Genomic DNA, 13,897 nt, shown 5'->3' with positions numbered 1-13,897 from the left:
TATTATCCACGATGGCAAATTCATTTCGGCCTGTTATACAACAAATTTACAAAATTTACATAAAATTATTATCTACCAAAAAAAAAAGACAAAAAACACTACAAGCCACAAAAGTCTATACAAATGTATATATATATTACATGAAAAGCTGAATTATAAAAGATTGATTTTACAAAAATATTATAGAAAATCTAATATATAAAACCCATGACAATCTCTGTATTATTGCATGAAAGAATCAGCGTTACAATTGTTCATTAACTCCGGACACCTGAGGGAACAAATGAGCTAGCATAATCTCATTTCCAGTTGTTTTGCCCTCAGAAAATCAGTACAAGATTATTATAAACCCTTTACTGAGTGGTGCCTACTGAAAGTCACACCAACTTGTACTCTCGTTATAGTGGCTTTTGTGGTGGTGTGGGAGGGGTGGGGAGCAGAATACAATGATCTACACAAATGATCCTCGAAATTGGGTGGTTTTCGACCTCGTCGACTAACACGGTCGGCCATTTATGGGAGTCAAATTTTTAAATGGCCGACCGGGTTAGTTCGCGGCGTAAAAGTGAATAGCGTTCTGTCACCGTTTGTTATAAAATGCATATGGGTAGAAAGATGTTGTAAAAGCAGAATACAATGATCTACACAATATGCCTCAACATTGCGTGGTTTTCCTTTTAACTCATCGACCAACACGGTCGGCCATTTATGGGAGTCAAATATTTGACTCCCATATATGACCGACCGGGTAAGTTCGCGACGCAAAAGGAAAACCGTGCAATTTTAAGTGATACCTGTGTGGATCATTATATTCTACTGTTAAAACATCTTTCTAACCATATGCATTTCATAACAAATGGTTTCAAACGCTTTTTATTGACCAACTCGTCCGATCCAGGGCAACGTGTTCCTTTGAGCTACTCAGACATCAATGTTACAGCCTGATAAAATAAACAGATGGCTGGAATGGATCCACTTTATAAGACTGTTGGAAATGTGTGGCCTGTGTTGACACACTCACACTAAGCCATGTGACAGATTTTGTACTTTGGGTATGGTTAATATTATTTGTTGATTATCATTTGTTGAAGAAATTGAATGTTCTGTTTATCTCAGCTTTACTTCATTGAATGTCACATTCCCTCATAAATGCATGAAAACATTCTCACCATTGCTTTCACTACACACTCATTCCAGTAATTTTTTTTGTACATTATTCTACACCAAAACCTTTTTTTGATAATACGATACAAAGTGGAAGTGTCGTGGCCGAGCGGTTAAGAGCACCGAATTCAAACTCTGGTGTTTCTGATCAGCAGAGTGTGGGTTTGAATCCCCACCCGTGACACTTGTGTCTTTGAGCAAGACACTTAACCATTGCTTCGTCCTTCGGATGGGACATAAAGCCGTTGGACCCTTATTTTGTGTAACGCATGTAAAAGAACCCAGTGCACTTATCGAAACGAGAAGGGGTTCGCCCCTGTGTTCCTGGCTGTATGCACCGTAGCACCTTGTTAACCCTTATAAGGTGCTACAGAATTGGGTCTCAGAATTCATCTCTGCAATAACCTTTCATTCTGAAAGTTTGTATATACTCAGTGCCTTCAGTACCTTGTTTGGTAGATACTTGGGCTATATAAGAATACGATTTTATTAAAAGCTGCAGCTTACAAATGCTATGCTCTTTTTTTTGGGTTCTTAGGTCTGCGTTGATTAAAATCCTAGAACAAGCTCATCAGATGGCAGAGGGTAGCCTGGCACTGTCCTGGCAGGATTGGCCATCACACACACCATCTGGCTGCGCTATGCTCATGCAAAGAGCCAGGGCAGTGCTTCATACCATCCATGGATACATGCAGGTTAGTTGAGAGTCGGGATGTTAAACAGGGGCTACAGGATAATCTCAATATTTTAACTTATACCCTTTTTGGGTCAAATAGACATCGTAGATAACGGTTAATAACCCTTTTACGCTCAACATTTTCATTTAGTAATTAATAATTTAAGTCAAAAATGCACCTCTCCGTGCGACTTTTTCAGTCGAGAGTCAAAAACTGCTTATCTATGATAATATGTAATGACCTCTTGACGTCATTGGCCCAATTTCCCAATAGGGTTTGTGCACAGTTCTCCAACTTTGGCCAAATGAGGGCGCTCTTTTCCATATCAAGAAGCACCGATGACGTCACAATTTCTTTGACGCACGGGTTTGTTTGACCTCGCGTTGTTCAGAATTTTGGCTGCTGAACAGAAACACCAGAGCTTGAGTTCTCTGCTCTTATCCGCTCGACCATGACACCCCATTAAATGTAGTATAAACAAACTTGAGGCTTTGGATTGATCTGAAAGGTTTAGATGAGGTTATATTTAACAAAGATGATGTTGTAGTGTGAATTTTAACTGACCCATGTAGAGACTCCCCTCCCCTCCTTGTCTTCCAGTAGATAGCGATATAACACCCGTTTCAGACAGGTGCTCCAGAGTCGCGCCGAACCAAATTCTGAATTAAGTACATGAAAAGTTTGACGTCTGAAACAGTCAGGAGCGACTGGACGCGATAGAAGTACAAAGATCGACTGTTGCAGTCGGTCGGAACGACTCTGGAGGGCCTTGGTTTCAGACGTTGATCTTGTCATGAGCCGAACCTGTTGTAAATGTTATGTTAAGTTCACATGTATAAAACCAAAATTTATTTGGGTCGACCCAGAGTTGCTCCTAATCTATTTGGTTTGGCACGACTCTGGAGCGCCTCTCTGAAACGGGTGTAAGATTCTGCGTTTTGTAAACAAATAGAACCCCAGTTTATAAACCCTCCGCTGTGTGTTATTGCATCCTCCAAAGCGAACCAGTTAACGCAGTTATTTACATTTTTTCACCCCTAGGACTGCCTGATACCCATTTCTGAAGGGCTGAGGTTCGAAGCCTCCCAGCATGACATCGGTAGTGTAGGTCAAGTGTCAAAGGTCACGACTTACCAGTATGGACTTAGTCAAGATAATCCAAACTGCGCTGGTATGTACTTCATATCTTTTGGAAGGTTTTTTATCAAACCTTTACAGTCCCAAATTCTTCAAACATTTTGAATGAGGAGTTTATTAAGTATTGTTTTCGTCTCACTGAGATGGAAATTATTTTGTGACTTGTTTTACTCATTTCTTTACTCTTTTACTCAGCACCTCAGTAAGTTATATTTGAAGCGAAGATTTCTACTATCATTATCTTCACACCTTGTAAGTTTAATGTAAATCTGTGGACATTTTGAAAAAGTACCCGAATCCTTTCACGTGGAGGTATCAGGACGAAGAAGGATTCAAGAGTTGCAAGTGACTGTGAAGTTTTTAGCTTACAACAATGTGACTGTTAACATTTTCAGGTATGGCCTCTGAGATAGCAGCCCACCTGTCGAGGGTCCAACTTGCCACCGTGCAGCTAGCTCGGAAACAGGGCAACCATAAGTACGCCCAGCATCGCCTCCTCGAGTACCTAGACCTGCTAGCCCCATCGGTGGACAACTCCGCATCGTCCTCCGCGGCATCCATAGGACTTGAGATCCACAACAGCATGAAGAAGTCCACGCAGCCACTTCTGACAGCCCTGGCTTCGGTCAGCCACCATGACAAAACGTCGTCCGAGATGCAGAAGGTGATCCGTGAGAGTGCCAAGCTCCTCCATGCCATGGGGTGCCACCTGGAGGCGTGGGACGTCCTGTCCACGAGCAACGTCAAATACGCAACGCTCATCAACACCAACCTGGTCCTCGAGGGCGATGTGGAGATCAGAGACACCAGCGCCCGCTCCCTGCTTAGCTTTGTCAAGTGGTTCACAGCGGATCATCGGAACGCACTGCCGCATCTTAAGATGGCGTTGAGGGTAGACTCTGGAGAGGTTTCCAAGCTGGCTAAGAACGTCTCCATCTTGTTGGATATAGAGCATGTTGGAGCTGGAGAGGGACTTGGTCTGGGATTGGGAGAATCAGTTGATGTGTCACGACAGGAAGGTAATGTTAGAATTTGCCTCTTCAGTGTTTTTATTCTTTGAAACTAAATCAATTTGTTTTTTTGCAACTTCATCTTTTCAAATTTCATTGTTAGGAAAAGTATATGTTTTAGTAAGTTTTCAAACACACTCATAAACTTCAAATTTAAAGGCACTGCCGTCGATTTCACAAAACTCTTCCTAACTTAAGACTAATCTTAAAGGACTTAGGACGGGTCCCAACCCTGCACTGTAGCATGCAGACCTTAAGATTAATCCTAAGTTAGGAAGAGTTACTCGTCCTAACTCGAGATAAGACGAGTCCTAACTCTTTGTGAAATCGACGGTTGGACACTATTGGTAATTACTCGATATAATGGTTAGCCTAAAAACTTACTCGATTGAGTGCAATGGGGAGCTGCTGATAGTATAAACCATTGTGAGAAACGGCTCCCTCTGAAAGAACGTAGTTTTTGAGAAAGAAGTATTTTCTCACTCAAATGTTAAAAGACTTTAGGTCTTAAGCCCTTTTTAGACATCTGAGAGTACACACACTTGTGCATTACAGCTATCTTTTCTGTCATTGTTCTCTTGCAACTTCGATGACCAAGGGCCAATTTCATAGAGCTGCTTAAGCAAAAAAATTGCTTAAGCACGAAAATAGCTCGCTTATTTTACACATGTTACTGGCCAAAATTTCCTGCCATATACATTGCTTATGACTAGTATTAAGCTGTTGTTTACTTAGCATTACAATTGAGTGGAGTCTTGGCCGGTAATCTGATTTTACTAAGCAATGAAATTTTTGCTTAAGCAAAAATTTTTGCTTAAGCAGCTCTATGAAATTGGGCCCAATTGAGTCCAATTTGTTCACAAGTTTGTTATTATAATGCATATATTGGGATACACCAAGTGGGAATACTGGTCCTTAACAATTACCAAACATGTCCAGTGCAATTGGTAACTACTCAAAAATAATTATTAGCATAAAACCTTTGGTAACGAGTAATGGGGAGCTGTTGATATTATAAAACATTGTGAGAAACGGCTCCCTCTGAAGTAACGTAGTTTCCGAGAAAGAAGTAATTTTCCACGAATTTGTTTTTCGAGACCTCAAAATAGAAATCAAGCATCTGCATCAAGCAACTTGGTGTGACAAGGGTGTTTTCTTTCATTATTATCTCGCAACTTCAATGACCAATTTTCTCAGGTTTGTTATTTTGTGCAGACGTTGAGATACACCAAGCAAGAAGACTGGTATTTGACAATTACCAATAGTGTCCAGTGTCTAGTGTTACTCTGTAAAAATACTAATTGAATTTGATTTGTGCGATTTGATTTGTGTAGTTGTTGGTAGTAGTCCCGCCATCAGTGAGACCGATGCCGTGTGTGGACGTCTGCTTCACCTCAGCACTATGCAAGCACCGTTACTCACCAAAGCCTGGTCATCTCTGGCTTCATGGTGCTATCGATGGGGACGTAAAGCTGTGGATGTTGCAAGGTGAGTTGTAATTCAATCACATCCTCTTCTCAATTCTTGTCACAGAGGGTGCGTTAGGGTCGACCCTGGTCTGCCCCCGGAACGTTTGAATAGCTTTGACATCATTCAAGGGGCTCACCCTGGTCAGCCCCAAGTGCCCTGTATGTGGAATTGGTCACTTGGGGCTGCCCCGAGGTGCATGACGTCACCACGAGAGGGCGAGTGTGATCGTTTGATTAGATCTTGTCAGGGGCTCACTGCGGGGTCGACACGGGGAAGCTAATCGATCGCACCCATAATTTTTTTGTATCACTTCTGCTTGAGCTGTTCTGCCATCTTGTCGCTAATTATGAACTTGATGTGTTTCCTCTGATCTATCTTTTATCAAGAGTAGCTGTCTTGTCTTATTTTTTTCTGTCTTTTTGTCTGCATGTCTGTCTGTCTGTTTTGTTTCTTTGTCTGTCTGGCTGTTCTGCTAATCAAAACGGCCCCATACCCTATTTATAACATTTATCCTGCTTGATGCTATTTAAATGGATACGTTGCCTTGGATCCGGCAAGTTGGTCTTTGAAAAGCATTTGAAACCGTTTGTTATGAAACGCATGTAGATAGATAATTTAAGGGTAGAATAATGATCCTCACAAACATGCCTCAAAATTGCACGGTGTTCTTTGCACGTCGCAAACTAACACGGTCGGCCATTTTACGGAGTCAAAATTTTGCTTTTGCGTCGCAACGTAAAAGTAAAACCGTGCAATTTCGAGGCAAGTTTATGTGGATCATTATTTTCTACTTTAAAATATCTACCCTAACCATATCTGTGATCTTAACGATTTTTGTTTCTTACCAATTCTGTAACGTTCCTTTACCTACTTGCTCATTGTGGCTTTTCAGTTCTGAGGGCGGAGTCCAGTTGACTGAGGAGGAGAAGGCTGAGGTCTTGACCACCCTCCCTGCTGAGATAACAAACAGCGAGACGGACGCCATCTTGTCTATCCTAAGCCAGGCTCACTGCAGCGCAACCAGCATCCATGAAGAAGATATCCTGGAACAGATGCAGGTAAAACTCAAACCTAAACTAAAAATTAATTGACCCCTTGCAATATGCACAACGCACTCACATGTGCCTATCCTGGGTGTCATTTTGGGTGTCTAAATCATATACAGACATGCACAAAAGAGAGTTGACACCCAAAATTGTGCGCATTGTTCGGAGGCGCGCTCTGTATTGTGAAAAAATCAATAGCTCCCCCTTGCATAACGCGAAACGCTACAGGTACGCTGAGGTCACGCGCATGTTTTTACCCACAGAGAACAGCTATTGTCTAATGATCTGCTTCCTTTTTGAGAGTGTGCGATGGGTCTGCATGTATATAATAATAATATCAAAGTCTTATACTGTAAACAAGGTACTCAAGGCGCTTAGTATATACAAACTTTCAGAAAGCAGTGATGAATTCTGAGAAACAATTAGTTAGCACTTTTTGTTAGTATTACAAGGTGCTACGGCGCATACAGCAGCCACAGCCAGGAACACCGGGGCGAACCCCTTCTCTTTTTCTATAAGTGCACTGGGTTCTTTTACATTCGTTACACAACACATGGGACCAACGGCTTTACGTCCTATCCGAAGGACAAAGCAATGGTTAAGTGTCTTGCTCAAGGACACAAGTGTCACGGCTGGTCAGAAACACCAGAGTTTGAATTCGGTGCTCTTAACAGCTCAGCCTCGACACTTCCACAATTTTTGTCATTTTGGGTTGACCCAGAGTCGCTCCTAATATATTTGGTTTGGAGCGACTCTGGAGCGCCTGTCTGAACCGGGTGTAATACTACTTTCTCTACCTATTCTGTATAATACCTTTAATGTTGATAATATAAGCAGACCACAATAGTGTATCAACAAATTATAAGTTGCTGTTTTTTTTATTTTTCTGCAGTCCGTCTACCATGACGGTACAGAGACCACCCGCCGGCAGCTCCTGAGTGCCTGCCCCTCCCTACAGTCCGCCCACCCTAAGGTAGTGACTGACCTCCTAGAGGTGTGGAACAGTGTCTGCCGACGGATCTTCAGTCACTACCGTCTAGCAGCCAGGAGTTACTTCATATTCCTCAAACTAGCTGGAGAGGTGAGTAGTGTCTTCTATAAAACCCTTTTTGCACCCAGAAATTTGTTGGGATATTCTGACAAATAAATTGTGTGTGTCTATTCACCCTCCAATTTCTTACCTGAGTACATGTAACTCCTGTGAAAAAACATCCCCTTGTTAATAATAATAATAATAATAATAATAATAATAATAATAATAATAATAATATAACATACAATTTAGTTTCTCAGTACTTTGCTTAGTGTTTTTACATATTTGTTTTATATGGCTTGTTCTTGTAAATCTTTGATTTGCTGGCAAATAAAATGAAATTAAATGAAATGAAATAAAATATATTACAAGTATTTTGTAATTACTTAAAAATGATGTTTACTATTTGTTGAATCAGCCCTCCAAGAAGCTTTCTGTGAGTCACCACATTGACAGTACGACCCTCAGTAGCCTGAGAGACTTTGGTGAGACGGAGGCAGACTCAGCCGAGGCCCAGGCAACCCACGAAGACGGTAACATCACCGCCACACTGCGTCTACTAAGACTGCTTGTCAAGTACGCAGGGGAGCTCAGAGATGTATTGGAGGATGGCTTGGCACACACGCCAACCGGACCATGGAAAAGTAAGGGTACTGGGATTGTGCTAAAAAAAAATATTAGTACCTGGCCAGCAAGACCAGATAGATATATAATAGATTTCAAATTTGCATCAGGGATAACAAATATTAATTTTGGTTTTTACCCATACGCCGATGTGTGTTAGCACTGTGTACTCGGTACTTTCCCAAATACTGTGAAAAAAACATCACAGGCATATCACTCAGTGTCTTACCAACTAGACTGCTTAGGTTGCCTTGTAGCTAGAGGAAGTTCGAGTCCTATCCTAGGACCAGATAGCTTGTCATTTCACAGGCCCATCAGCTTTTTCACTGGGCCGTATTTCAAATGAAACAGGGAAGCTTTTCTACACTGAACTAGCCAGTCAGAACACATGGAGATAAATTTGACTGGTGGTTTTAACTAGCATTTGATGTGTAATTGCTTAGAAAAGTGTGATTCCAAAAAGTAAATCGCTTGTTAAAAATAGCATCTACTAAATCGTTGTAATATCCGCTGCTAACCCAAATGATTAGAACTTCTTCTAGCCACCGGGCTAGCTCAGTGGTCATGTCTTAAGACATCTGCTCTAGCAGTGCAAAGGTCATGGGTTATTAAATCCCACCCAAGTGATTTGCCTGTGGAAGGGTGTCGTGGCCGAGCGGATAAGAGCACCGAACTCAAGCTCTGGTGCTTCTGTTCTGCAGAGTATGGGTTCGAATCCTGATCGTGACACTTGTGTCCCTGAGCAAGGCACTTCACTATAATTGCTTCTCTCCACCCAGGGGTAAATGGGTACCTGTGAGGGCAGAGATGGTTCTTGTGATTGATTTAGCCGAGTAGCGTATATTAATGATGCACAGGCTGCATACTGCCCACCAGGGAGCTGAGATGGTTGAAGGAATGAATTAATGCCCAGTGACCAGGGGTAATCATGTCGGTAGCGCTTTGAGACGCCCTCCAGGTGTGAAAAGCGCTATATAAAAACTGGTTATTGTTATTATTATTATTTGTTTGCAGAACTTAAGGAAAGTACCCAGTTTACAGTGCTTCGTACACATTGTTAAGATTTTCTTGATTTTTTTTATCCCTCAGGTATCATCCCACAGTTGTTCTCTCGTCTGAGTCACCCTGAAGCCTACGTCCGTCAGAGCATCTCAGATCTCCTGTGTCGTGTAGCTCACGACTCTCCTCATCTCATCGTCTATCAGGCTGTCGTTGGATGTCCGTCCACCACGGCGGAAGAGAAGAAGAGTAAAGATGGTAGGTTTGGATGAATAGCCTCAATTTCTAAGCAATTCAACTGATGGACAATTTGAAAGTGTTATGGCTGAGTAATCTGCTCATTGACTTGTTTTGGTAATGTCCGATTGTGGGTTCAATTCCCTTTATTAGCATAATAGCCCTGTCCTTCAGTCGGCCACGGCACGCCAAAAGTAGGGATTGACTGGAATTTCTGTTTCAGCATGAACCAATCAGTAATTTTATCTCCATTGATCTCTCCCTTCAGTCGTCCAACAGGGAGTAATCTCTAAGCTCCTCAAGAGCCCCAGCAAAGACGCAACCGACGACACAGACCCCTCGGACGTACCCCCATCAGACCCCGAGGCGGATGACAGCCTGGAGGAGACAGACGAGGAGCATAACCGCTCCATGAGCATCCTGGAGGACTGCCTGACAGCCATCGTGGGCACCCTGAGCAAGCACAGCCCGGAACTGGTCGTCGAGATAGAGGTCTTGGTGCAGGAGCTGAGACGCATCACGGTGTTGTGGGAGGAGCTGTGGTTGGGGACCCTCAATCAGCTCCACGTGGACGTCACAAGGTGACTAGGCACTGAATGCATATATTTTGATATCTTTCTTTGGAAATCCAGAATTATTTTAATGTAAAACTTCCAACAACTTCACCTCTGATGATGAGTATACACATTTAAATTAACAGATGGTGGACGATTCTGTTCGCACATAATTACTTCGGAGCGCCCTCATTTTGTTGCATACAGTTGACGTAAATATTTAGCCGAACATTCCATTGTGGCACGTGCATAGGCACCTGTAGAAAGCTAACCGCTTGTCCAAGGTGTGACTGTCTCTCACCGCTGGAAGGACCACTGCCTGAAAAACCTTGACTGATGGTGCTGTCACTGCTTCCAAAGGGAGCCTGTCCTGCAAAATGTGAATGAATAGACTCTTCCTTTAATCAGTGTTTTTCTCTTTCTTTGAAGACGTCTTCACCAGCTTGAGGAGGAGGTGAAGAGAGTTCAGAGGAATGACGGACTGTCTCCAGCAGAGAAGAAACTGATCATAGCTGAGAAACACAACGCCATCATGAAACCGGTCAGTCAATGTACTAAAATATTAAAATAATGTACCACATTGGTTCCATGATCCCAATTTCATGGCTCTGCTTACCATAAGCACAGAATCAGCGCTTACGGAAGCAGATAATTCTGTGCTTTTGGCAAGCGTATTTCACAGGTTAGTGGCAAATTTTGGCTTCTGCCCGTGCGTACTTCACGTTACTAGGTATTCTATGCTTACAAGGCTAGCGCAGAAATTTGGTGCTTGCACGTAATCGGGGAATCATGATCATAAGTGCAGAATTCGGTGGTAAGCAGAGCCATGAAATTGGGCCCCGGTCAATGAGTCAGTAATGTTCATTTAATCTTTCTCAGCTTCCTGGGGAGTGTACATCCCAATTTGAAAACAAAATCTGACTTTTTTAACATTGACTACTCTGAATGGCCCCTCGTCGTCGAGCCTGTTTCACTCCACTGCAGGAGGAAAGCCTCTTCACCAATTCTCCATCTCACTCTATCCTGCGCTGTCTGTTGCCAAAGCAATGCCACTTTACACAAAAAACACATGTATGTCCATCTGAATGGCCCCTAATAGCAGTAAAGTAAAAATGATTTGTTTAGCTATACAGCAATGCAGTTATGCCAAGCCAAGTGTACTTTTAATAGATTCTGGAAAGTCTAAAGGGACTTGTTTTGTTCATTCTTTGCATCTAAAGGTGGTGTACTCACTGGACCAGGTGCATTCCATCACCAGCCAGGCAGCAGAGACCCCCAATGAGAAGGCCTTTCAGGATGCTTACAAGGATACCATTGAGAATGCCCTCAACTCACTTAAGGATCCAGAGACCCCTAGCAAGCCACAGTCCAGCTGGACACTCTTTAAACAGGTTAGTTGTGAAACTGAAATATGTTCCGGAAACATGTTAACTTAAAGGGAGGGTGCACTCTAAAATACCATAAAACTAAACTGGTAAGAAGCACTTAAGATGATGTATAACATTTTGAGAAATAATAAGGGAATAAAAGTGTAGCGACAAGTTCTTTCACGGCCGTTTAAAACAAGCAGGGTCATTGCCGTGTGATAAAGGCCTTCGGCTCGGGCCTTTATCACACGGCAACGACCTTGCAAGGTTTTAAATGGCTGTTAAAGAACAAGTCACTACCCTTTTATTCCCATTCATGAATGCCTTTTTAGTTAAAAGGCGTAATAAAGTAAGAAACTCTGTAAAACTTATCCGTTTCCGACGTGCTTGAGCTCTGTATGTACATGTACGACGTCCATGTGTTGCATTGTTATGACTGAGACGCCTATTTCCCGCAGTTTCCGGTTGCATTCGTGCGCGTATAGTCTTGGTGCAACATATTCTCGTTTTCCTTTCACACACAGCGCGGCTAACTTACCGACAGTGCCCGCATTTCCCGTAACAAGAAACGTCTTGCACCAAGACAAGCGCGGAGTATCCGCTCACAACCGGTTAGAAACACTGGTCATTATCAAAGGTTTAAACACCCCCACGTAACGCGCTCTCCACCAATATGAATAGCGAAACTGTCCGAGGTATTTATGAATCCCTTTTAAGGAATGTGGTTTTAGAGAAAGGGATTTAAACAAATTTTAATGAAACGTTTCTTAGATTGTGAATTTCAATTACAGATTATTCTTCTGGCGTTGACGTAACCGCTTTAGTATTTTGCCATATATTTAAAAAAAGATGCTACCTTTTGAACTGAAACATCACAGGTTAGTTTTTATTGTTTGTAAGACTAAAACACTCGCATCTGGTTTGATTTTTGTGTTTGCAGCTTCATTCTGCGCTCCAGCAGAGAGCCACCAGGAAGGCCACCTTCATGTTGCAGATGAAAGACATCAGCCCAAGGCTGTTCTCTATGGAGAACACTACCATCCCACTACCAGGGCTAGTATGCCATCGCAGTCAGGTACAATAGCCCTAAGATTGGGGAAAAAAACATAGAAATAGAACCTGGAGAACGCTGATTGCAAATTATTTTGCCATACAGTAGACGTCCCATTGACCAATGAAAACAAGTAGAACGGTCTATTTGCGCTGCCATCATGCCACTTTGCCATACACGCGTGTCACGCGATGTTCATTTCTGCAATTCACGCGTGTCGTGCGGTATCGATACGCCGTGTCCACAGACGCCACAGAGGGCGGCCGAGCTCAGTTTTCTTTGGGTTCTACAAAAAAAGTCATGTCACTCAAGGCTGTTTACAGGCAACCAGTTCCACTATCAATAATATCAAAGTCTTACATAGCGCACGTATCTACCAAACAAGGTACTCAAGGCGCCGAGTATATACAAACTTTCAGAAAGATAGGTTATTGCAGTGATGAATTCTGAGACCCAATTAGTTAGCAACTTATAAGGGTTTACAAGGTGCTACGGCGCATTAAGCAGCCACAGCCAGGAACATCGAGGCAAACCCCTTCTCTTTTCGATAAGTGCACTGGGTTCTTTTACATACGTTACACAACACATGGGACCAACGAAGGATTTACCTCCCATCCGAAGGATGAAGCAATGGTTAAGTGTCTTGCTTAAGGACACAAGTGTCACGGCTAGGGATTCGAACCCACACTCTGCTGATCAGAAACACCAGAGTTTGAATTCAGTGCTCTTTACCCCTCGGCCACGACACTTCCATATCTCTTCCAATTTGTGATTGCTAGTCCTGCTGTCTAACCACAAGACCATAGTGGCTATGTAAATAAGTGTAAAAAAATGTCATTTCCCAAATTACTTTTACTTAACGCGAGTTTGAAAATACAATTCCATTGTATTGCACTTACAATTTTTCTGCCTGCACACACAAAACCTCTGGCGGCAAGATGCAAAGCTTTTGCACGAAACCCCTCTCGTGCGAGAAACCATGGTGCTACAAAAATCATGAGAATCAATGACATGTTATAACTCTAACAGTTTTATCATTTACACAAACAATTGGTTAATTGCCTGATGTTTCAGATTCTAATTAGAATCAAATATATTAAGCAAGTTTTGCTGCTATGGTTAAAACCATTTCACTAGATGAATCCCTTTACCTCAACAGGTGGTGACCATTGCCTCCTTTGACAACTCAGTCAACATCCTGCCGACCAAGACGAAGCCTAAGAAGTTGGTGTTCCACGGCGCTGATGGCAAGAGGTATCCGTACCTCTTTAAGGGGCTGGAGGACCTCCACCTGGACGAGAGGATCATGCAGTTTCTCTCAATTGTCAACACCATGTTTGCCAGGAACAAGAGGTACGTGTCATATGTAACACTCTTCCTCTGTGCTATTTCCTTAAGCTGCCAAGCAGAAAATATTGCTTGACAAAATTCTTTGCTAAGCCAAAAATTGGTGGGGCACCAGTTGCATCGATTGGCCGGCCTTTCCCAGCTTTGCACCTCATCTCTGGAGTTCCTTGCCAGACAAGCT

At 42.6% G+C, this 13,897-nt stretch overlaps 1 protein-coding gene across 1 annotated transcript in view; it reads left to right on the top strand.

Moving 5' to 3' along the window:
- LOC139943833 (serine/threonine-protein kinase SMG1-like) overlaps positions 1–13,897 on the top strand; it is an 85,485-nt gene that overhangs the window by 35,866 nt on the left and 35,722 nt on the right. Inside the window, exons 31-43 of the mRNA XM_071940665.1 lie at positions 1,703–1,859; positions 2,883–3,012; positions 3,374–3,997; positions 5,323–5,476; positions 6,351–6,516; positions 7,397–7,585; positions 7,956–8,181; positions 9,251–9,418; positions 9,666–9,978; positions 10,381–10,492; positions 11,172–11,342; positions 12,259–12,393; positions 13,529–13,722. Coding sequence (XP_071796766.1) covers positions 1,703–1,859; positions 2,883–3,012; positions 3,374–3,997; positions 5,323–5,476; positions 6,351–6,516; positions 7,397–7,585; positions 7,956–8,181; positions 9,251–9,418; positions 9,666–9,978; positions 10,381–10,492; positions 11,172–11,342; positions 12,259–12,393; positions 13,529–13,722 — 2,739 coding nt within the window. The remainder of the gene's footprint in view (positions 1–1,702; positions 1,860–2,882; positions 3,013–3,373; positions 3,998–5,322; positions 5,477–6,350; positions 6,517–7,396; positions 7,586–7,955; positions 8,182–9,250; positions 9,419–9,665; positions 9,979–10,380; positions 10,493–11,171; positions 11,343–12,258; positions 12,394–13,528; positions 13,723–13,897) is intronic.

This window comes from Asterias amurensis, chromosome 11 (assembly GCF_032118995.1).
Source record: "Asterias amurensis chromosome 11, ASM3211899v1".
Lineage (NCBI taxonomy): Eukaryota > Metazoa > Echinodermata > Asteroidea > Forcipulatida > Asteriidae > Asterias > Asterias amurensis.
The sequence above is the reverse complement of the archived record's forward strand: the minus strand, read 5'-3'. Positions and strand labels throughout refer to the sequence as shown.